Source organism: Molothrus ater, chromosome 1 (assembly GCF_012460135.2).
Source record: "Molothrus ater isolate BHLD 08-10-18 breed brown headed cowbird chromosome 1, BPBGC_Mater_1.1, whole genome shotgun sequence".
NCBI lineage: Eukaryota > Metazoa > Chordata > Aves > Passeriformes > Icteridae > Molothrus > Molothrus ater.
The window spans coordinates 6,950,725-6,975,419 of record NC_050478.2 but is presented as its reverse complement, the minus strand read 5'-3'; the positions used below and the strand labels follow the sequence as shown (position 1 = coordinate 6,975,419).

At 40.9% G+C, this 24,695-nt stretch overlaps 1 protein-coding gene across 3 annotated transcripts in view; it reads right to left on the bottom strand.

The window, feature by feature from the left end:
• The window catches only part of GALNT11 (polypeptide N-acetylgalactosaminyltransferase 11), a 46,390-nt gene that overhangs the window by 5,087 nt on the left and 16,608 nt on the right, over positions 1-24,695 (bottom strand). For all 3 annotated transcript variants that reach the window (XM_036379053.2, XM_036379052.1, XM_036379050.1), the window contains exons 3-10: positions 21,918-22,041; positions 20,428-20,594; positions 16,036-16,161; positions 14,484-14,733; positions 12,089-12,206; positions 10,324-10,476; positions 7,549-7,767; positions 4,336-4,440 (exon numbers count right to left, since the gene is read on the bottom strand). In XM_036379053.2, the coding sequence (XP_036234946.1) occupies positions 4,336-4,440; positions 7,549-7,767; positions 10,324-10,476; positions 12,089-12,206; positions 14,484-14,733; positions 16,036-16,161; positions 20,428-20,594; positions 21,918-22,041 (1,262 nt within the window). The remainder of the gene's footprint in view (positions 1-4,335; positions 4,441-7,548; positions 7,768-10,323; positions 10,477-12,088; positions 12,207-14,483; positions 14,734-16,035; positions 16,162-20,427; positions 20,595-21,917; positions 22,042-24,695) is intronic.

Here is a 24,695-nt window from a genome sequence, read left to right as displayed (position 1 = left end):
GCAATTGGGCTCCTGAATTTACATGACAGAAGAGTTTGTGATCACACTGAAAAAACCAACTGTCAGTTCCAACAAGCAACAAGGACACACTGAAGCTGCCTCTTGTCTGTCCTCTCCCACATGCTGCTTGAACAGAGCAGGTATTTTTATTCTTGGTACCAGAAATGTGTCAGGCACCTTCAGTTGCTGCCATTCATGCCCAAACCCTGCTGGCACTCAGCAAGGCACAGCTGGACATTGAGGGAAGCAGGAACAGCAGCCTGCTCCAACTGCAGGAGCTGCTGGCTCTCCTCCCTTGGCCAAGATCACATCTGTGGAAGACCTGGAGCTCTCATAACCAACAGGAGAGTCTGAATTCCCAAGCCAGAAAGCAAAGCAATTAAGGAACTTGGGGATTTTCACCTCAAAATATCCGGGGTTACAGAGGGGTAGAGAAAAGAGAAGTCAATGGAAAGTGAAGCCCTGCAGTGCAGGGAAGATCCTGGGAGCACCCAGTGACAGCTATTGCCAATCCTCAGTGCAGCCCTGGCACTCACAGGGCAGCTGGACAGCACTCCCCAGCCTCTGGAGCTGCTGAGCAAGGCAATTCCCTTCCCCTGACATGGGAGCCTGTGAACAAGAGGAGCAGAGCCCCTCATCCCTGTCCCTGAAGTATACCTACAGACACACAAAGTTCTTGTGGTGTGCTCCTGTTCCAGCCCTGTCCCCATTTCTCAGCTCAGTGCTGCCCTTGCCATGCCCACTCTGTAATTTATTTTTTTCCATTAAGTCTGCATGAGTTTCACAGTCAGAATATGGCATATCAAACTCTAGGCAGAAAAGTCAGGCACATAAATTTTGCTTTGTCTCTTTTTTTGGCCTATGAAACTAAAAGCAGCCTTCTGGGGGGTGCTGGGATTTGGGACACAGCCTCAGTTGGACAGCATGACTGGAAAGCACACAGTTCATTATCACTGTGACTATTATAACACAAGAAAGGCCTCCTTGGAAGAAGTGCAGGGATCACATTAAAATTTGCCCCAACCTCAGGCATTTTGTGCCTTCTAAAATAATCTTTTCTGTTTAAAGCCTGCCATGAAAAAGAAAGCATGGCAAGATTAAAGAGGGAGGAGAGAATGGAGAAATGGCAGGACTTGCCAGAGAGAATTACTATGGAAAGAACAATGATGGAGCCAAGTCCAAACAAGAGATGAACTGGTAGGAATGGAGAGAGAAGATGCAGTGACACAGGGAACAGATCTTCAATCAAAAGCTGAGTGATGGCAAAGAACACAAGGCAGTGGTTAAACCCAGTGTGATGCTTCACCAGAAAGGCTTACACAAGACAGCCAAAATTAATTTCAAACTAATTATGTGTTTACTGTAGAAAACAAAGGAAAGGGGAAAAATAGGCCCAAATTTGGTTCCAAATCCAGATTAGAGTATCACTATGAATTTGCAGATTATTAACAGATTCAAGCACCAGGAAAGCAAAGCCGCCCCATGAGGTTTCTTTGTTACACAATTGCAAGCCTTAGCATACTCCAGAAATAATTAACTGATTTTCTGCTGAAGACTGAAAGGATAATGTTCAGCTCTTGCTGCCAAAGGCTGTCAGGAGCAACAGCCCCATATAGCAAAGAAACTCCTGGCAGGCACACAGTATCTAAAGCCTGTAAGCAGAAAGGTGCCCTCCCAGGATTTGTCTCATTTCTGAGACCTCTCTTCTTTTATCCTCCTATGTATTTTCTTAAAATAATAATAAAAAAAAATTAAAAAAAAACCACCAAAAAAAACCCCCAAAAAAACACTCCAAACACAACAATTAAAAAAATCTAATCTATTTAAAAAAAAGAGGCAACAGCGGTGCAGGATATTTTCAACCTGCATGCACTTATGCACTTCCTAACTAGCAGAGTTACTGTGAAGACTTTGGTTTCTAAAACTGGGATTGTGTCCAGTCCCCAGAATTATCCCAGACTGTTTCTATTACAGTTAATGGAGCATCCTAGTTTTCATTATAACTTATAGACATAATTTTAAATATATTTTCTAGATACAAAACCCACTTCCCCTATTATTTTCTTTCTATAGCAAAAATATGAACTGAATGTCAGTCATGTCATGTCAAGCCTGAGAAACCAGGACAGTGTGATGTGCCTGACTAATTTTCAACTTTACTTAATGATGACCATCTAAGTCAACTACAATGAAAAGGATTGCCCATAATGCTGATGCAATTGAAAGCTACAGAATACCTGTTACTGCTTTTAAATCCAAGTTAAATGAGAATTTGAAATTCCTTAGCAGCCATGAAGGCTAGAGAAAACAAAGCAAGCATAAACCAAAGGTAAAACAGAACTGCTTTAAAGGCCAGTCCCATGACTTTAGAGAGGCTGGTCAACTCTCACATGCATTCACCAGACCAAACACAGGCTTTTTTCCTAGGACAAAGGCATAAACCAGATAATTCTAGGGCAAAACCAGCTGAAGATGCCAACAAGCTGAGTGAAACTACAGTTAAAAGCTTCCAATAGTCAGGATGTTTCTTGCTATTTTTATAAGAAGCTGCTAAATAAATGTCATCTTTCTCTACACTGTTCTCACATATCTATAGCAAGATTGTTCAAGAGGTTATGACAGCAAGTTGGCTGAAGGCACTCATGGGATTTATTAGGAGAACAAAATAAGTGTAATAGCAGAAAAACAGTGCTCGGTTGCCATCCTTGGTTGGAGAACAAAATCATTGTGAAAGAAGATAGCACAGCCAGGTTTTTTATGAGAAATAATTGCTAAGTTTACCAATAGCAAACCAGATTCATGAGAAAAGAAGCCAAAGATCAACAATCAGAGCACAGATTTGTCTTTCTCAGCACCAAAGGGACAACTGAAATTTGTTCTCCTGGATTAAAAAAGTCAGAAAAAAGTTTTGATGTGGAAAATCAACAGAGTTTTTCCTTCAGGCATGTGGCACTTCATTATGAGAAATATTGCAGCAAGGAGAAGGGAAGCATAACTGTGTGGACATCATGCCCAGGTTCTCTCACCCAAAGGCAGAATGGCTCAGAATTGCAGCTTTGGCACTGCAAATGTGCAATCACTTGGTGGTGATGGTGCCCATCAGTCACTATTACACTCACACAGCATTTATATTTACAAGACTTGCTGACTGTCCTACAGCTAATGGAATAGAACAAATAGGGAAAACTCCATTCTCATGCCAGCTTTAATTAATCTACCCTCAACACAGGAACTGGTAATTTGGTCACAGTGATGATTTCTCAGTGCTCCAGTGAAGTGCAAGGATGTACTTGTACTTGCCCCTGTCTGACAGCTGGACCTGGAGGCCACGTGTCAAGAGCCAGCCACACTTATCCTGAGAAGTGCAAACACCCCTCAGTCTTCCTCTGTCCCACTCAGCTGGTGAGGCCACCACAGGAGGCAGAAAGTCCCATTAGGTGACAAAGCCCACAGCATTTTGCTGGGACTGTCACAAATCACTCTGCCTCCACTGCTGCAGTTTCCATACCCTGGAAACTGTTGCCCATGTCATAGAGCATCAAGTTAGTCCAGCACAACCCACCTTTACTAAAGCTATGCTGCTTTACATCCCATGCTCCATTTATTCTGTGCCTTTGATTATTTTTCTCTTTAGATCCAACCTAGATTTTAGAATTGGATCCCAAGGGCTCTAAATCATAAAGTTCTCAGAGTAGTTCTTAGCTATGTAAGCCTTTATGGCATTAGCTGAAGATCTCTCTATCCTGGAGACTTTTTATCCAAGTCCTGAATTTCTGTCGCCTGCAAGAAGTGAAACAGCAAAGGCCTCATATAGTGATCCAAAAATTCTCATTAGGTTTTCACATCTATCCCTAACTAATCCCCAGATCAGCAATTCACCTGTAGCCAAAGAATCTCCTGAACTCCTTTTATTTAACAACAAATCATTCATTTATCCCAAACTGCAGCCACTCCAGCAGCAGAGGACTGGTTGTGCAGTACACAAACACCAGCAGGGCAGGAAAGGGCTGCTCTCAATTCCAGTATGAGGAACCAACTGAAAGAGCTGCTACAAATTCTGAAGTGCCAATCAGTGGATTATGAACCCATCAGGAGCCACTTTAGGGCAGCCTTCAGCCAAATAGAGAGATTCATGCCATAGAGAAGGAGATTATGACATCCAACACAGCATTAGTAGGAGCTCCGCAGTGTCCTTGGCCAGCCCCATGGTTTGAATGACCCTCTGACAGCAGCCTGTCTGCTGATGAGATGCCACACAGGGCACTTTGCCAGCAGGAAAACATTTTGGTCATTGTAAAGACATGAATGAACTCAATATAATTGGGAATCTCATACCTGGTTCTGATCGTTGTAGTCACATTCCCGAACAACCACCAGGCCTCCTTTCTGGCTTGGGTGGCCCTGGGCAACCAGGCATTTGTTGGTTTGGAGGTGATACAGCTATGAAAGGAAAACAAGTTGACAGTCAGTAAAAAACAGCCCTGGATCCCTAGTGTGCTCAAAAAAACTCAACCAACCCTTCCAGTTACTAAAAAAATCTTCCCTCTTAAAATGCCATTCTGTTTTTCATGTAATTTGGAGAAAAAACTGCATTAAATAGTTCCAATTTGCTTCCTAATTACATCAAGATTTCTCTCTCTGGTACAAATGTAGTACACACATCCTGGCTCTACTCTGTCAACGTTCTTTGCCCTCTTCACTCTCCATGGAAGCATAAGGCCCTACAAATTCTATTCAGGAATATTGACTGTACTGTATAAACTGCATTTCCCACAGTTAACTTAAACATAAGTCTCCTCCTACAGCTTCTCTTCATGGAACAGGACAGCCTCCCTGAGAAAGGAGAAGGAATTACTGAAATAAAAACAACTTCAGAGATTTATGTTGTTTGCAAATTGGTTTTCAAGAGCATTTATGTAACTGAAAAGCCACTGTTATCAGCTGTGGAATTTTGCTGATGGATCAGAGAGAGAGAGAACATTTTACAAGCATCTAAATGCTATTTTTGCTCTAATGGCCCACCTAGTCTGATTTAGGGGAATGGTGTATCAGAGGACTGATTCAGGTCAGGATCCTGTCCTGTGATGCAGAACTGTAAGCAGCCACCATCAAAGCAAACAAGGAGGCTCTCAGCAAGCTGCCAGTCTCTCCTGATCTGAACAGTGATGCCCACCCTAAGAGACATCCAAGACATTTTCTGCTGTACAATGTTCAAGTGTTCTATTTCAAGAACCAAAAAATCATTAAGATCTTGGTGTATCCCCACAGAGGTACTCAGGGAGACAAAGCACCTCTAATTCTGGCTTTAAATTACACACATGCTCTGAACTAACTGCTGGCCAGCAGATGACTTCTTTCCAGCCTGTTAATTTTGCTTCCCCTGATGTGGCGGGGATCAGGCTCTGCAGGCAGCAAACACTGCCTGCACACTCTGAGCTGAGAGATGGCAGGGCCTCAGATCTGACACCCACATTAAAAACACTTATTTCCAATCTGGAGCTGGATGTGGAGGAAAAAAGAATTTGCTGTCCTGAACTCCAGGCCAGGCTGATTAACTAGCCAGCTGAACTTTATTATGAAGGCATCCATAGCTGTCTTGGCATTGCTATTGACTCTACAAATTTTTAGAAACCAAAATACCCTTCCAGTAATAAAAGGAACAAACTGCTCGATCACATGATAGCAAAAATTAGCACAAATACCAAATAATATTTTTCACTAAACACCATTTCTGGAAATAGCTGTCCCAAGGCACAACAACAATTGCCTTGAGTGTACCATGCTTCTCCTGTTCCCCACACACATCTAAAACAAACTACACAAAACATTTTAAGTAACATTTCCTCACACCCCAGATCTAGCACAGATCTCATTTTCATCATTCCTCACTCAACAGAAGGTTTTTAAACCATAGACTACATGAGTTTTGTATGATTTTTGTCCTTTGTTTTTAATTGGCCATGATGGCCAGCATTGGATTTCACTGGTAACAGCTGCAACCATTTGTGATCATTATATTTCTTCCCAGCTGTCAAACCACCACTTATCTGTGGCCCAATTAGCTTTTGAGAATAAACTGAGATTTGGAGTGATTCCTCCCAAATCCTAAAGAGTCTGGCACACAGTGGTGACATTGGCTGATCATTCTGTTCCTTGCAGGCATCTGGAAATAGTTTATACAGCCACCAGAGCCAAAGCTGACTCTCTCATACAATGCTGGGTATAATTCTTGAACCCCAGAGAACCAAGCCAAGGAACCAGCATTTTTCTACTTCTTTTCCCCATTCTTAAGGGGTGCACAAAGTTTTTCTCTAAATTAAGCCATGGTAAATAACTGCTGGGAAGAGTTAACTTTAAGTGCTGCTGAGATATTCAGATCCCTCCAGGATCTGGTGGACTTCTCTCCAACATCAACAATTTCTCAGTCAAATTTCTGTCTGAATGAAAGTAAAAAGCTACTAAATTTTAAAAAGAAGAAGAAAAGGTCTGACTAGGGGAGTAACAGCATCCAACAACTAGGGGAATCAGCCCATCAGTTTTATTCAGGGAAACCACATAACAAACTTCACAGCTTGGCTGGGATATTGCTATAAAAATACTGCACAAATTGAGGATTCCCAGACAGCTGCTTCCAAGAAAAAAATCTAATGGTGCCAAGAGGTCCTGTATGAACACAGGTCCTCCTGACTCACTTCTTGCAGAACCAGCAGCTACTGCAGCCTGGAGGGACATCACTACTAAATGATTCCAACTACTGAGTTAAAAGGGAACCTGCTAACCATCATCTGTGTGCACATGAAGCAGTTTACTCCAGAGTATTTTCTTCCACAGGGAAGACATTGAGATAGTTGTCTTGGGTTTGAAACTATCAGTTATTTTTGGGAAGCATAAAAAGCACACATCAGGGGAATTTGACCCTGGAAAGAGCAGATGCAGCTGTTTGGTGACTCTGCCTGCATACAAACCTGTAAGCAAAGGTAACCTCAGAGCTAAGGCATGAATTTAATAATGATTTTCTTCATGAATGCACATAAAAATTTCTCTTTTCACTTCTACTTGGAAGAAAAAAAGAGAGGAGAAAAACTCATCTTTTGTTCATTAGCTAACAGCCAAGACTAGAAAAGCCATCATCAGCCTCAGATGCAAACGTTCACCTTTGCAGAAAATGACCCAGTAAAAGCAATGAGTTTGGAACCTAATTACATTGTACTCTTATCATAAACCAACAGAGCATGAATATTTGAGGCCAAATTTCTCTCTATCCAAATCCATCTTCAGAACCAACAGCCATGAAAACACATTCTAAAGACAGCAAAACTTCCCAAGTCAGAACTTCAAGGTAAGAAACCTCATAGAACATATCTAGCCTAAGGATGACCTGAAATATAGACCAGACTGATTTGACAAAAATCCTATTATTTTCAAGACAGCTTGTTGCAAAATTAAGGAATCAGACTATTTTTGTTGTATTTGAGCAAGTCTTTAAGGTAAAAAGGTCTCAGAACAATTAACACACCAGAATTCCATATATTTAAGTTTTTCTCTTACCCTTCCACGCTGGATTATTTTTGGTCGTTTCTGTGCTCTGTTAATAAAAACTGGCTGTGGAGCTTTGGCATTGGGCCCAGATATTTGCATCTCAGGATAGATGTTATCTAAATACCACTTAAAGGACTTGCAGTTCAGCCTCCTCCTCAGTTCTACACGGTCGGTGATATTTCCATAGCTTCTCATCCTCAGCTCAGGTCTCAAAGCAAAATACTGCTCCTGTATTTAAGGGAAACAGGTTGGGGAAAAGGAGAAAAAAATTTCAGATTTCAAGTAATTTCAGATTACTGATTCCCAATTTTTTCCTGTTTCCAGAACTCCCAAAATTTCACTTCATTTTGTTAGTGCTTTCAACCAGGAGGTTTGAAACTGGCAGTAGGAAATTGCAATGCTTGCATTGTCACAGGAAGTGAGATTTAATCTTGCCTAACTCTGAGCTAATCTTTCTAACTGAAGGCTTTTTTTTTAAGATAATTCCTGGGTAAAAATTTGCTGATCTTTGTTAGATGCCAACTTGAGGAAGAAACAAATCAGCCCCTGACTTTATTCCATTAGCAATACAGGCATCCTAAAATCAATAAGTAAAAAACACTCATGTATCATCAGCAGCCTCATCTGACAAAGGTGTCTTGAAATTATTTTGATTGTTCAATGGATTGTTTTTATTGTTGTGGGATTCCAGTGTGTTTTGTCTTGCACAGTTTCCAGCCTTCCAACTTTACAAATGGTCAGGGTAAAACCATTCCAGAATAGACCTATAAATGGACTAATATAATGAAGTTCAGTGGGAACACACCTTATTCATGTGAATAATCAGAACTGTCACCTGGGCTTTCTGGGAAGCCCAGTTCTTTCCATTCATCTGCATCATCTCCAAAAAGGCTCCCACAAAGTTATTCTTCTCACATTCTATTTTATGATGATACACAAATTAGGTGAGGATGGATTAAAATTCCAACCCAATCTCCTGTGCTGTTTGACTCCAATGCAGAGACAACAATGGGGACAAACAGGAACTCATGAATGTACAACATGGCACGAATACTATTGCCAAAACTAGGAAAAAATCCCCTTTTAGCATTTAATTCCAGATAGATTTACAGAGCCCACAAAAAAGGCATTGTGTTTGCATAATAATTTGTTTACGAGGTACCATTTAGAATTCAGTTTTCAGGGCACTGAACTATGGTATTTTGCTGGATTAATCTCTAAGAGACATCTGGAATCCACCCACCATAATGTGGTTCTGACAGTTTTCAAATATTTCCTGCTATCTGATACTCAGAAAACAGACAGCATCACCTCTGGACAAGTTACATATCTCTCCTCATCAAGATCTTTGAGCATTTGGATGTACTTGATGTATCAATGTTATCTTAACAGCAGAGGAAGGGGAAGTGTGTACTTGGGGTACATTGGACTGTTGGTCAGCTCTGAGGAAGTTTAGAGACAGACTGGACATCACAATCTGGCCTCCTTCAAAAAGTAGCTCTGCTATTCCAATTTCCTCTTTCCTGGTTGAAGTCCAAATGTTGGTATCCTACCTTGCATGTGTTATTTATTACCACTGTATACATGAACTTATAGTTTTGCATTTTGCTTTTGACAGTTATGAAAACTTTGCTGAATCATTTCCATGCCATTTCATTTATTAAATACTGATATTTACTCCTTTAAGTCTTATCTTTGTACTGTGCATTGTTAGATTGCTTTGGTAAATTATACTGGCCCTAAATACTTGCATTATTCTTACAAAAACAAAAATATTTCCAAGCTTGTCTTCCATACATCTCTGGCAGCTATCAGAGAATCAGACCAGAAACAGCTGGGAAGGTTCTGGACACAAATCTGTGATAAGAGACTGCTAGAATCAGCAGCTCAAGTGCTTGCTGGATAAATCAGTTCAACTGGAAATTAGAACAAAGAAACAAGTCCAAGCTTCAGAGAAAGCCATCATTAATCACAAAACAACTGTGCCCAGGCATTGGTAAAAGGGAAGGTGATAGATTAGATCCACCAAAGCATTACAGAGATGAAGAATGGAGATAAAAATGAATGACCTCTAACAGGTTCCTCAAATTGAAGATCAAGGTAAAGGATGGGGAATGAAACATAAACCTCCAAAGAACATAAAATTAATATAATCTATCTTGTATAGAAATTGTAGGGACCCTAGGAACTGAGCACACAGCAAATCCTGTGGTCTCAGAGAGCAAAATGTCATTAAGTATCTCAAAGATGAGGGACTCAGAAACCCCTGATCTATGTTTAAAAGCATCAGTATCAAGATCTGAAGACAAGATTCTGCCCTTGAATCCAGAAATTAGTCCTGATTGCTCTTCCAGGGCAAGACAGACTAAGAAGCAGATTGCTAATTAAAACAGAAAGCAAACAAGCAGCCAGAAATATCTCTGTCTCAGCAACATGGAAACTACCTGAAGGCACAGTACAAGGCTGCCATGTAATACTGATTTGGACACAACGCAATGCAGAGCTTACAAAAGCTCATCCATCATCTTTTACTTCACTAAAAGGGCATAAAACTCAATCTCCTGCAGGCAGTAAAGTAACAAGGAGGAGATTGAAGGACTCAAAAGCCAAATTACAATTCTACAGAATTTATGAATTCCTATCAGAACTAACATTAGGAGTTCTGGCTGCAGAGGAAAACCCAATCAGAGTTGTAACAGATCTCACTGTGACACAGTTCTTTGACAAACAAACCAGTCAAAACCATTCAATAAGCTTATTTCATGACCTAGAACTGTTCCTTACCTTGTATTCATCCATCCACACATGTGCCAGCCTCAGTGAGTTATGAGCCATAGTGTCCTGTCCCCCAGGTGAGCCATAGGGACGCCTCTTACGGAAAATGTGTCCCACCCTGGAGCAGGGGATGATCAGGAGTCTGCCCCCACACATCCAGATCTGTCCATGAAAAACCAGAACATGTTCAGGTTGCTCACTCACTGCTCAGATTGCTCACTAACTTCTCCCCTTCTTCAAGGGATACCTTGGTAGATTATACATTATACAGGATTAGGTGTCAGCAATGTTGGCCTTCATGTCACGTTTTCTGACAAATTAGATTTTTAGATCTCCATGTTACAAAAGATTATTCCTCTCATATGACCACACTTTCCACAAAACACATCATGGCTTTCAAGAGATAAACAGAAAATTTTGCTGTTTTGCTCTAATGACCTAGCAGAAAAGACTGGGATATATGGGCTAGGACTCATCCTGCAGATTAAGTTACCTAAATTCTTTTACCTGCATGAAAATAGTCCACAACTCTGTGACAGATAACAAAGACCAGTCTTTGTCATCAAGGGAACCTGGAGAGATTTTCAACTAAGTGTGGAAACTTACTGGACAGAACTGTTTGTGTTAAAATAGAGGAACTCAGAAACACTCTTCCCATTCAGATGCTACATTTAGGAGTCTCTATCTGTGGTACCAGGGATCTACACTTTATTTACACTCTACTTCCATTTCTTTTTTTAAAATTGCTTTTTTAACTTCATCTACCAGCAAATTACCAGCACTGGCCCTTTGCTGGACTAATATGTTCTCCAGCCCCAGAAAATCATCCCACATTAGCAGTTCATAATCAAGACACTTTCAAAACTCCTTCTAGACAAGATAAAGACTCAACTTCTTTCCAACCCTCCCCCAGAGAGACAGGGACTTCCAGAAGCTCTAAATTCTCTGAATGTGTTCCAATATTTCAAGGCCCTTTTTATTGAAACTGTGTATTACAAGATAACAACAATAATCTCCTCACACTCCACACACTTCTACTCAGATACCTAATAATTACATTTATACAGAAAATTGAAAGATTTTATTTATTCAGTATGCACTCCTTTAAAGTCACTCAAGTGCATGAAATTCCAGTTCTTATTTTTGAACCCTAATCTTGATTTTTCTACCTGACAGATTCTCTAAAGTTTTGGGGGCTTTGTGTCTGCTTTTAGGTTTGTTTGGTTTTTTTATGCTAACTTCACCTTTTAATCCCCTTTTCATATCTGTCATGATAGCATATCATTTTCAGGCAGACTCTTGTCAAACTGTTGATGAATGCCCTTTACAAAAATAAAGAGATAAGCACGACATTAAGCACAGTAAGTTGTTTTTCTTTCAGCAGAGTGACAGGGCAGATGAGAGAAAATACAGGAAGCTCAATGCAGCTCATTTTCACTGATTATGATTTTCTCATTACTTTTTCAACCAAGATGACTCCTCTCCATGATTCTCAATGTAGTTCCAGAAACCTTTACCTTTCCAGGTCCTCAAAAAGGAGGCAGAACTGTCCAAGGAAATACACTAAGCTTCCATCTTAGCAATATTACTGTGAGCCACACATCTCTAGTCAATTTGTGAAATTCATTAGACATTGCTCATAAACTAATTTTAAAAACTTGCATAATTCTTCTTTTCCTTTTTTTCTTCTTTACAGCTCTTATGAAAAGCTCCACCACCAAACTAAGAAAAAGCCACAAACATTCAAGCACAGAGCTGTAAATTCTCTGCTTACCCTAAAAGATATTTCCAGGTTTTCTCCTCCCCAGATGTCCATGCCACTGTCGTACTGCCCAAGCTCATTGAAGTACTCTCGATCCATGGCAAACAGCCCTCCAGCCATGGTGGGGGACCTAAAAAGGTGCATGGAAGGAAGGAAGTTCATTTTCTTTTAGACAGAGAAAAAAAACCCCACACAGTAATTTTTGCTGAATCTGTTGGTCCCAAAGTCCAAATTGATAAACTGACATAACACAATTAAAATCCTTCAGCCACTTAGACATGAGTTCTAGTCTCAAAGTATTTGCAAAAGCAGATCTGTAAGTGATATTTGTGATCTTCCATTGTTCCAATATCCATAAATCATATTTCTTTACCTGGTAAACTTGAGGAAAAGGGATAGGACAGAGAAAGAGGAACACTAAGTGCCAGAGGCAGCTCTGTTTCATTATTGACTCAATTATCAGTTCACTGGCAAGTTATTTACACTTTGTGTATTTATACCTGGCATTTCCCAGTTTTTTACCTTGCCTGTATGTTACTAGAATGTGTTCTATTCTGTAAAAATCTGCATATGATCCTCACTGTTCAGGCTCTAGATTGAATTCCTACTGTATCACAACACTAGAATATGTGGATGACCTACAAGAGTATAACAGAGTAAAAACACCATATAAAAATGTGATATGATAGCTGGAACATCCCATGGGCTAGAAAAAGGCTTTTTCCCATCCTTGGAAAAGCCCCCTGTGATGAAACCAAGCCTGGGTCAATATTTCATTGCTTGCTCTCACACAAATTTCTACAACAGATTCTGTCACCTTAAAAACTGGGTTGAAAGGTTACTCTCAATTTTCTCACTCTGACACAAAAATACCTCATTGTGGAAAGTCTCTAAAATTCAATACTTTCTGTTGGATGGAAAGCCTTTTTCAAGGTTAAATAGCAATCTAGGCTCCTTATTCAAAGGAGGCAGAGACCTTTAGGTAGGAAAAATCACTTTCATACTCAGAAAAGGTAATCTTTTGAGATGGTTACACTTGCTTTAAACTATAAAGTTCTCTGTCTTTTTAGCACAGGACTTTTCATAAAAGTGAGTTGAAAGAATGCAACAACAGAGTTGAACACAGCAACAGCTAACCTTCAGCCACTGACCACATTCAATGTGAGAATAGCTCTTAACACAATAAAGATTTTAACACCCAATGCTGATTCTCCACTCAGATTTTTTCAGTCTGTCCTTTCCCTCCAGGATCAGAAACTGCCACAGTGGCACTTTCCAAACAAGACAGTCAAGCTGTTAAATAACTTAATGATTTCCTGGCTTCTCAGAAAAAATCTTGGGATGGGGAGACATGGGAAGGCCAACTGCTGAGCTGTCAGATGACAGCAGAGAACCTGTGCTGGAACTGTTTGTGGCAGCAGAAATGCTCTTATTTACAGTCCAAGAAAAGAGAATGAGAGAGAAATGAAAACACACCCAATTTCTGATTCACTTGGAAAATCTTAAACACAAAGAGTAATTTTGTAAAAAAGGGACAGCTCCTCCACTTGACAAACCTGAATTCTTTACTGAGATTGATACCTGCAACTAGAGAAAGCACAGTAAGCTCCTTGCCTTTGCTGCAGCAGCTCTGGTTCTTTTCATGAAGGAATTCACTTGGGAGAGTTCTGCTCTTGTGTCTGAACCATACATGTCTGCTCCTAATAAAAGGTGCCCGCTGACACCATTTTACATCAGCTACACATCCACTAGAACCAGGTATTGCCAGTTCTGTACAGGTCACACAGCCATCAATGGTTAAAAGATAAGGAAGGTAACTTTCAAGTCCCAGTGTTGAGCTTTACTGAGACTTTTGTTTCAAAACAACTCTCAAAAGACCACAAAAACAAATTCCTATTACCACAAACAGATTTTCCTAATCCAGTAATTCTTCAGCATTTCATCACAGAAATTATATAGTTCTTATTAGTGGGATATGCAGGCTACTCCTAGAACAAAGGCAGTATCAGAATTATCATTAAGCCAAGCACATCAACAGACTGGAAACAAACATCAATGCATAGCTCAAAAGTGAAGTTATTGGATATATTTAATACAGACTACCCTAAGCTCCCCCAGAATTTTGTCTTCAGCAAAAGCTGCTATTGTATAAGCATTTTCTAGAAGTGTGCTTTCTTGACCTAATAAAACAGATATATCTAATTCCTGATTAAATGCCAGAAACTAAAGTGAAATAGAAATAGGGAATAGTGATCAAAACTAAGTGAAATAAACAAGTCAGATATTTGACAGGTTAGGCACCTGCTCCTAAACCTGCACAGCCAGAGACCACTCCCCACTGCTTAGAGAGTGCTCCTGATCACCCCTGTGTCACACTGAGCTTCTCACCACAGGGGAGGAGCCTTACTTGATCGGAGCAGTGGCTCCCTCGGGTCCCTCAAGCTCTGCCAGGGGCACCAGGTCCCATTTGAAGTGCAGGCCCCAGTTGAAGCCCCCGCGCACGACGGGGGAGGAGCTGTAGGCGAGGGTGTCTGCGCTGATGATGTCGATCACGGGGCACACCACGGTCCTGTGGTCCTCCCTGATGGGGGTCAGCAGAGGCTGCAGCCACATCTCATTCACCTCACAGTGACTGTCCAGGAACACCAGCACCTTCCCTGCAGACCACACCACACAAAGTGCCAAGGAAGTTCCTCAGTGCCATGGAACACAAACATGCAGTTCAGTGCAAACACACGTGCATTAGACAGAGCAACGCTTGGCAATTTCCACAGAGATTACCTGCAACATGTCAGTAAGAGCAGTTTGATCTGTGACACACCCTCATGCTCAGTTGGTGTAAAAAGGCACTAGCATCCTTATGAGACAACATAAAATTTATATAACACTAGAATAATATGGAAGAGATGGGAAACAGCTTTAAAGAAAACAACTTTGGAGCATGCAAGTATAACAAGTCACTCCACAGCCAGTATTTGACTGAGCATGGGGATGGAACTTCTGCAGTTCAGAAGAGCAATAAAATCACTTAAAATTCCACTAACTGTGCTTGCATTTTCCAAGCTGTGCTAAAATTCATTTCAATCTTCTCTCTGGATTATGCTGTTACAATGCTAATGGGCAAACATCAATTAAGAGATTTATCTGCCACTCAAAATTATTTAAGAAAGTAGCACACTTTCTCAGATGCCAGAGAGTTGAAATGAAAGCACATTCTGGTAAAGGCTGTTTATGAATCACCAAATATTGGTATTCCCAATTAACACTCACTGCAACAGAAGAGCTTATACAGAAAAACATTGTTATTAGATTTGAGCATTAAAAACTCAATTAGTGTACCTTAAAAGGGAGCAGATTTCATTTTAGACCAAAAGTTTGCACATAAAACATGCAAAAAATATTCTGCAACTACAGTATCTTGACCACATGGAGATGCTCCTGAGACAACATTCTTTCAGGGTAGGAATAAGAAAAACTCCACATTGTCTCACTAACACTGCAGTCATTGTTTGAGATACAGTGCAGGGGAAGATTTGGGATGATGATAACTTGTGTTCATAACTTTCAATAAAATGAGGTACTTTTTTAGAGTACAATACTGGTTTTGTTTCACAATTTCACTTACACGCTCTAAAATGTACCTCATTTTCTTGAAAGCAAATGTCTCCAGGAAAAGAAAAGAATCATCAGCTGAGACACTCAAAGTGTCTCAAGGTATAAAAATCACTCAAATTTGGATCCAAATTTCAGTTCTCATTTGAGAAAGTGCAGGGGAAGAAAGATTTGGGATAATGCTAAGTTGCATAGCTTAGAGTGTGGCATGACATGCAGAGCCCCCTCAGGAGGCTAAAGTAACCACAGGTCAAACATGCAACATCTGAAAAGCTGCACTACAAAAAGAGAAGTCACCCAAACAGCTAATCAAAGTATGCAAGGAAAAGAGAGAAAAGCAAGTGTACCTGTGGCATGAGAGGCTCCAATCATCCTTCCTCTGATCAAGCCTTCCCTCTTCTCATTTCTTACCAATTTTGTAGTTTTGGGAAGCTGAGTTTCAACATATTCACTCAAGTCTTTTTTCAAGTCAGCTGAAAAAAGGAAAACACAAGTTCAACAACAAGAAAGAAATTCTGAAACCTCTGTTTAAAATCTCAAGACATTTAACTCAAAAATGGCCAAAATCTTGAGCAAAACATTACCCTGACACAGCAGAGCTTCAAACCAAGAGTATCATAAGGACAATACTCACACATCCTATACTTCCCTCCAATGTCTTTAGTACATTACTCAAGTTAACTGGAACTACTAGGCTCAAAAAAAATTGAAAGATTGCTGTTCAAAGAAACACATTTCCAAATTCTTCTCATGGTGACTGTCATTTGCAACAGATGCAACAATAAACATTTCATGCAGGCAAATTATTTAAATTACTACATTCCATACATGAAAACAAATGCTGACACCTTTCAAAAGAGGCAGGAAGACACCTAATATTATCTGTGCCTGCTTAACTGACAGAACAACAGATACCAAGTCCAACTCACTCACAGCTGGTTGCTTTTCTTAAACCCAAAAGGATCAAAGCAAGCCTGTGCTTTTGAAGGAGTGCAGAGTTCACTGGAGTCTATGGGCACTACTGTAACTTAGCTAACATCAATGGCAATTTTAAGAGTAACAATAGTTCTTTCACCCAAAGTCAGTGGTTTCTAACATTAAAGCAGCACTACTGAAGAGAAGATGGACACATAAAGACTGAAGTAATGGAAAAGCATAAATTAATAAGCTTATGGAGAAATAAAGAGGAATATAAAATGAGAAAGAAAAGCAAAAACCCAACTGAGACTTCATAGAGAACCTTAGTACAGAGAGGCAGACAGACTTTTGTCAGAGGATATGCCAAAATAAACATTATTCTGATCAATGCAGCTCAAACATTAAAATTGCTGTTAACAAGATTAAATGCAATGGAATATATGTGTAACTTTAAGGAGGAATAAGAGATTTCAGGCAGGAGATTCCCAGATGCCATTCCAAATGTTAAGATCTCAGCCTTTGCACTGCAAGGAAACATGGTGGATCAGAAGTGAGAAGGTAACACACAGAAAGTATGATGCTAGAGAATACTCTAAGACAAAGGAAACTCTCTGGGGAGATACAGACAGAATTCATTTGAGTCATAGGAATTCTCTCCCTGGTCTGGAATAATGACATCATATGCCAGAGAAAATAGGGAAGATGTTTTCAGAGAAAATCTCCTAGAAAATTGATTAAATAATCTCTGAAGTATTTCCAAATGAGATACTCAAAAAGCAGGGCAGATTTGCACACCTTAAATTAAATAATGTTTGAATCATTCTCACCTGATTGATTATAGCAAGAGCAGAACAGTGTACACCTACAGAAACAATGGGCCAGCACAAGGCAGAAAAGCTCAGTTATCAAATTCAGCTCTTACAGCAGATGAGGCAAATAAACAAGGAAGGATTTTCACATCTGCAAACTTCTGAAAAGAATAGGAAGGCAAAACTAAGAGGAAAAGATGTCACATGCACACCAGGAGCTAAACCAGGTCCACAACATTGGCTTGAGCAGCAGAATGGAAGGGCCAGCAGAGTTTTGACCCACACAAAATGGCATTCTGCTGGCAACCGTGCCCATATCACAAATCATTCTTAACAGGCAGGTTTGTCTCAGACACATTTTGAGATTTTTGCTGTTGATGGGTTTTTGTGCATCACCTTCACGTCCACTGGGAACACTGATACTTCTGATACAACCCAAAAAATTGCTTCAGTCCTGAGAAATTTTCCTCCAAAGAGAGAATTGCTCCGTTTTAGCCAGTCTTCAAAAATTACTTCAGGCATTACCTTCTTCCATATCTATGCAACAAAGGCAAAATGGGCCCTAGGATGGGAGTCTGGGGTGTTGTTATTTTAAACTACTTTAAAGTATTGAGCTGCAGACAATTGGCTCCTTTTCTGTTCCTCAATCTCTCCTTCTACACAGAAGAATGCCTCCAGTAACAGCCTCCAAAACACATCCTCAGGCTTTTCCATAACAGGTTAAAGCTAAATCAGGGAGAAAGAGGTTATGCCAGAAAAAGAAATCCTACCTTTCATGGAATGGAAAAAAAAATACAACAGTGGGTTCAGCTGAGCCATGGCAATGCCTGCTTGGTTAGTAAAACTGTTGATGATTGAGTTTAAGAAGCTTTTTGAGGCAAAACAAGGTGCAAAGGCCCAAGGTTTGCACAACAGCACTGATGAGTAGCACAGCTTTCGTATTTGTAGGTGAAGAACTAGAGCAAATTTCATCTAGAACACCACTTCAGAAAGCAGGCAATGGAAGGAAAATTAATCTTTAATGAAAAAACAAAACAAAGGGGCATAAAGATCAAGTAATCTGCCTGAGCTCATGATATCCATAGCACAGCCAAAGGTTTTATCCATTTTCTCAGTTCCCAAACCATCCCCAGTCCCCACCTTTCTTCTTTGCAAGAATCCATCCATTAAAATTATGCAGCAGCAAAACCATAGGATCATTAGCATCAAGAGCAGTAATTCTGTGTAAACAGTACCTCCTCCTGCCTTTGGCTTCAGAACAAGTTTATTTGAAGTCAGAAAGGCAAAAATAGCTACCTGAATGTTTTGAACTTAATTTGGTTCAAATTCACTAATTGCTTCAATTTAACAACAGACCAGAAGAGTGATGGTATTACTGCCTCAACACAGGTACCAATCAAATGCATCCTTACATTCAGAAGACTGAGCTTTGAAATAAGGCAAGCTCTGAACACACAACAAATTGCACAAGACACTTTATAGCAAGGCATATGCTCCCAAAACACAAAACAAAACAAGCTTTTAATTACTACACATTCTTATCAGCAAAGAACAGTGTTTGATCTTTGTTCTCTCTTGTATCTCGACATTTGATCTGACCTCAGAGAAATCAACTTCCAGCATAACAAGAGAATGCCATTCTACACCAGACATATCTGATCAGTCTCTTAGAGCAAGTGAGACCTTAAACCAGAAACCAAACAATGAGACCAAGGGAGCTATAATTATATATATTAAATAAAAATGCAATCTAAAAAAACATTTTAAAAACGCAAGAAGTTGTGGACTTGAACAGAGGTGAGCAGGGAACCTGCACAGTCATGCTGGCAAGAACTGCTATGCTAGCACATTCCTCAACAGGCATTTGGCTTTTGAAGAGCCAAAATGAAAGGCTTTTTGAGGGCCATGCTTGAATTGCGTGTCTGTCTCTGCCTCGTCTGTCAATCCAGAGAAAAAACAGCAATCCTCCAACAGGAGCAAAGCAATTCTGCAGGGCCTATCCCTGCAGGGCCCCTCCACGCCTGCAGGAGCAGGGGCTGCTCCCAGAGCCAGGACAGCGGCTCCCGGAGCGGCCACAAGAGGCTGTTGGAGAGCCACGCAGAGCCCCGGCCCCAGGCGGTCCGGAGTGCTGAGCAAGGACAAAACACGGCGCCGTTTCCATCGTGCCACAGCAAGGCTGCAGCCGGGAGCGCCTCCAGCTCCTTTCAGATGCATGCACAGCGAGTAGTGGCCTCTCTGTCACCTGCTCTGAGCACCTGAGCAGCCTAAGCAAAGAACTGCTAAGAAAACCCAAACTATACACAGCTGCTCCATGACCTCCACTCATCAGTGTGTGCAAGAGGTAAGGTAAGAGAGGAGCACCTCCCCTATGAAGGCAGGGGAAAACTGGGGCTGTTCAGCCTGGAGAACAGAAGGTTGTGTGGAGACCTCATTGCAGCCTTTCTGTATCTGAAGGAACCCTACAGGGAAGCTGGAGAGGGACTCACCAGGAACTGTAGTGACAGCATAAGGAGTAATGAATACCAATTGAAAAAGGGAAAAGTAAGGTTAGATATTAAGAAGAAATTCTTTACTGTGAGGTTTGTGAGACACTGAAACAGGTTGTCCAGGGAAGCCCCATCCCTGGAAGGATTCAAGGCCAGGTTGAATAGGGCCTTGAGCAACCTGATCTAGCGGGAAGTGTCCCTGCCCATGGCACTAGGAGTTGAGACTAGATGATCTTTAAGGTCCCTTCCAGCCCCATAACATTCTTTGATTCTATGATTATTAGCTTCAAAACCTGATTTTGAATGTTAAAGCCTGGATGATACAAAGCTCATCAGTAAAATGGCACCAGTGGCAAAGAGGCTGTCACCTTGGCTATCTCAGGACACCACACATCTCTACTGGCTGGCACTCTGGTGATGGCCTGCAGTACAGATTGGTTTTGCATCATGACTTCCACAATTTATTTTGAGCAGTCAATAAAGCACAGGAAGGCCCAGGGGGGTAACATTCCTAAGAGTCTCTCACCCAATTCACTGTTGTCATCCACCAGAATGATTTCGTGCAGGAGGTGGGCAGGGGTGCGGTCCAGGACGCTGTGCACCGTGCGCAGCAGGGCAGAGAGCGCCTCATTGTAGAAACAAATCACAACGCTGGCAGAGGGAAGATCAGCAGGGTAGGACTTCTCTCTGCATCTGCAAACAGGAACAGAGTCTTTGGCACTATTTACAGAGGGGTTTCCACAGGGCTGGGTCACTGCTGAAACTTCCTAAGTAACAGGCAAACATTAAATGTGTAGCAGGAACCCCTATGGTGAACATAATGAGCCCAGACGTGTAACAGCTATAGGAGGGATCAGCATAGTAAATTATTTTCCACATAACACAGACTCATAGCTAACTCTGCTGCTTGTTAGGAAATAGAGGATGTCACACACTGAGGTGGGAGTAAGAACCAAAGATCCTCAAGACAGAAAATTAAGATAGTGAGGGCTTGTTTCAGCTGTCAAAACACAGTCTAGTACCCTCAGGTAGCTCAGATAGTTCATATATGACATGAGGCCCACAAAAATACCACAGCTTTATTGGCCAGCTGCTGCAGACAGAGTTGGATAGCCCAGAAAACCTCCACTGGTGCTAAATACCTATTTACACAACCAACACTGGGATTCAGAGGGCAGATTAAGACACTTAAGTCTAGTCACTGCTGTCAGTGCAGTCTAATAGTGTTCAGCTCACCCTAAGGCTGTCAAGTGTGTTTTGTCAGCTGAAGAGCTCTGCATGCTTCATTAACTCCACTGACTGGATCTCTGCTAATTATAACAAAAGCAGAGACAACTGACTAACAAGCAGTTATCTAAGCATCTTAATCTGCAAGATGAATCCCACTCAAAGCAAAAGATCATTCTTTCTTCTTTACAAAGCTCGTCCTTACTTCTAATAGGGCCAACTATCATAGATTAATGCCATATGAAGGTGCCAGGCATAGGGGGATCCAATAAAAATAAGAAATTATAAATGAAAAACCAGAAGTATAGAAGAAAAGCTTTCATTTACAGTCAGCAAGTATAATTCATTACATTCACCCACACCAGAGAAATCACTAGAAAATTTATGCAAGTTTATTTATTTTTCAGTGTTTGGAGTTTTCATTGTTGTTACAGAGGGAGTTGTTCCCCCCCCCCATATGCACCAGATTATAGAAAAATATCTACTGTTTAATAGAAAATATTCAGAGCAGTGCACAACCTATCATATACCTTTAGCAGCTGACCAAAAAAAAAAATTACATCTCCAGAAACAATATTCAGTAAAAAAAGACAAAAGACCCAAGAATAGAAATCTTAACTTCAAGCACTCCTGTTAAATAGCTGAAAAATCTGCCTTCAGCAACACATGGGGATGGAACAGTGTATGACAGAAATACCAAAATACCAAAAATATTAAATACTGCATCAGGTGTAACAAGTCATTGAGCTAAGAAACTACACCACGTTCTCTCCAAAAATCAGCACCTACTTTGGATCTCTTGTGTCAGGCACCTCCCTGTGGTATCCCAGCCGATTGCTGATAAGCATATTGAAAGCATGCTTCTGATAGCCCAAGTCTCTCACTTCCTGATCTTCTTCATTAAAAATCATTCCTGCAAAAGGAGCATGCCAAGATCAGCTAAAAGGCTCAAAAACATCATTTGAAAGAAATCAAGGATTGAAACCTTTAACCTCTTCTAAAACACATTATGCTCTTAAAAATCCCTCTGGTTTTGCAAAGCATGTATTTGTGCAACTATTTCTGCTCCCTCTCACAAACAGGCAGCACTTATGAGCCCTTGCAGCTGTAATAAAATTAAATCCTTCTCCAAAGATTGCTGGCTCCATTGTGTTTATTGCCTCCCTTCACTCATATGGCCTCTAATTCTTAGCACCACCTCAAACCAACACCAAACAAGCAACAGAGGATAGACTTTGGCACACAATGAATCAGCATCTATCCCTACAGATGACAGGTGTGAAATGGGATTTTTGAGTGAGGAAATACATTTAAAATGGTAGGAAAATCCTCACAACAGCAGTTCTTATTTCACACAGTTCTGAAGTCCGTGGTAACAAAAATAGTTATACAAGAACTGTAAACTTTTGTTTATCTCACCTGGGATTTTGACAGCAAGTAAAACACCAGCAGAGCTGCTGTTTATTGATTATTTTAGCAGAATTGGCAACTGTTACTAAGCACGGCAGAAGTAACTGTTGGTATTGGGACACTGCTATAAGGCAAGATGAAATTTTCAACTGCCTTGACTCAGTGCCATGGGCTTCTCTCACTGAGCCGTTCACCAGGGTGAACCAAAACATTGTGGCACTTCACACAACTCCATGAGGGGGAGACAGCTGGTGCCTGCCACCACCTGTGCCTCCAGCCACTTCTGCAACAATTCAGGTAGCACAGTGATTCGTTTCTGTTGTCTCTATTCAGCTGGCTGCACAGAACGAGATGCCTGTCACCTCTTCAGTTATTATCAAACTACACAGGCAATTTTACTGAAATTTCAGTACAAGAAGTGAGCAAGGATCATGTAAGTTATCTCCTTTCACCCTGCCTATCATCTCCATATCATTCAAAATCTGCAGAAAATAGTTAACAAGAGGGTTCCTCATTCACATGATACCATACTTCCAGGAAAATATGTTTTGAAAGGGACACCTGGTCTAATCTCCTTCCCAAGTGCGGGTCCAGCTAAATGAGGAACCAGAACCAATGCAGTTAAGTTTTGAAAGCCTTCAGTATCTCCAAAGAGGGCAATTCTACAACCTCTTGTTGCCCTGTTCAAGCATTTGACACCATCACACTGAAAATGTTTTTCCTCTTCCATAACTGAAATGCCCTTGCTCCAATTTCTTGTTATAATCCCATGCACTCTGGAAGGAGTCTGCCTCCATCTTCCCTGCAGCTCCCTATTCAGCTGCTGCTGCCAGCAATAAAATCTCACCCCTCTGCCTTCTCTCTGAGGCAGAATAAACTCAATGCTCTCAGCCTGTCTCTCATGTTCTCCAGTTTTCACTAGCTATGCAAAAGTCAGCTGAGCTCAAGCCTGGAGAAAATGAATTGAGTTAAACACAAAAGAGAAGTAATTTTAAAAGTTTGAAATGGAAAAAAAGCTTCAAAACAAGTAATCCATCTGGGCCTTTGGAGCACAGCTGTGTCTTAATGCCAAAGTCTACCCACAGGTACCAGGCAACGTTCAGGAGGGAATTCCATCCACATTCCCACCATTCACATTTACCACCCTGTGGCTTTTAGTCTTGAGTTCAGCAATGGCAATGCAGCTGCACTGTCCAACAGCTCAAGAGTAAATGCCCTGACATTTGAGCAGGACCAAGTGGGAAGTGCTGGGTAGTGATATCTGTGAGATAAAGGGGACTTGAATGATTTCAGTTCAAACAGCAGATAGAAGCCCTTGGAAAACAAAAAAACCTCAGTTTAGGCTTTACTTCAGCAGTGTTATGTGGCTCTCACAGGTTAACAAAAAAAGAAAAGACAGACTGACCTACCAGATGACAGTTTGATTTTGACTATCATACACCAAATTTCTTTTCACTTTTTTATTTTTTGCTTTTGTTTTTATCACTGTTCTCCTCTAGATAGACTTCAGGAAACCCTTTCCTACAACACCTCGTCTTAAGAGCTGTCTCCTGATGATTCCTGTGGAATTTATCCTGGCACTGTAACTCCCCTTGGCTTTCACCAACCAAACCAGTCACTTGGTTTGAAGATCAAAGGACTTCTCAGTTAAAAAGCTTCATTTCTTTCCTGGCCCAGACTGAATAGTTGGAAAGAAATGGCCACCTCTGGACTGCCCTTCACCTCACTTGGCACTCAGGCTTTTTGCAGTGAACTGAAAAACATTTGTGATGCCACAGGGCGACATGAACTGCCATTTTTCTAACATTCATTCTAATACCCAACTCAGAAAGTGAAGTTTGGTAAAGTTCTATAAACTCACAAAGCTCATGATTCACCATTTGTCCACAGTCATGACAGGGCACTTCACTGAGATCAGAGCATTAAACCCTGGCTATGAAGGTTTATTTCTGTGTTGTATTTCCCAAAGCAGCAGCAGAAGCCAATACCCCAACACTTCTGCCTCCAGACTCAAACCAAGATTCCAGCCAGTACACAGTGTGCCTGTTTGCACATCTAAACCCAGCAGTGAATATGCTGTAAGCACTAGAGTACACAAAGCATTTTATTTTGGAACACAAAACAAAACCACCTCATTGATGAGACATGCTCCAGTGA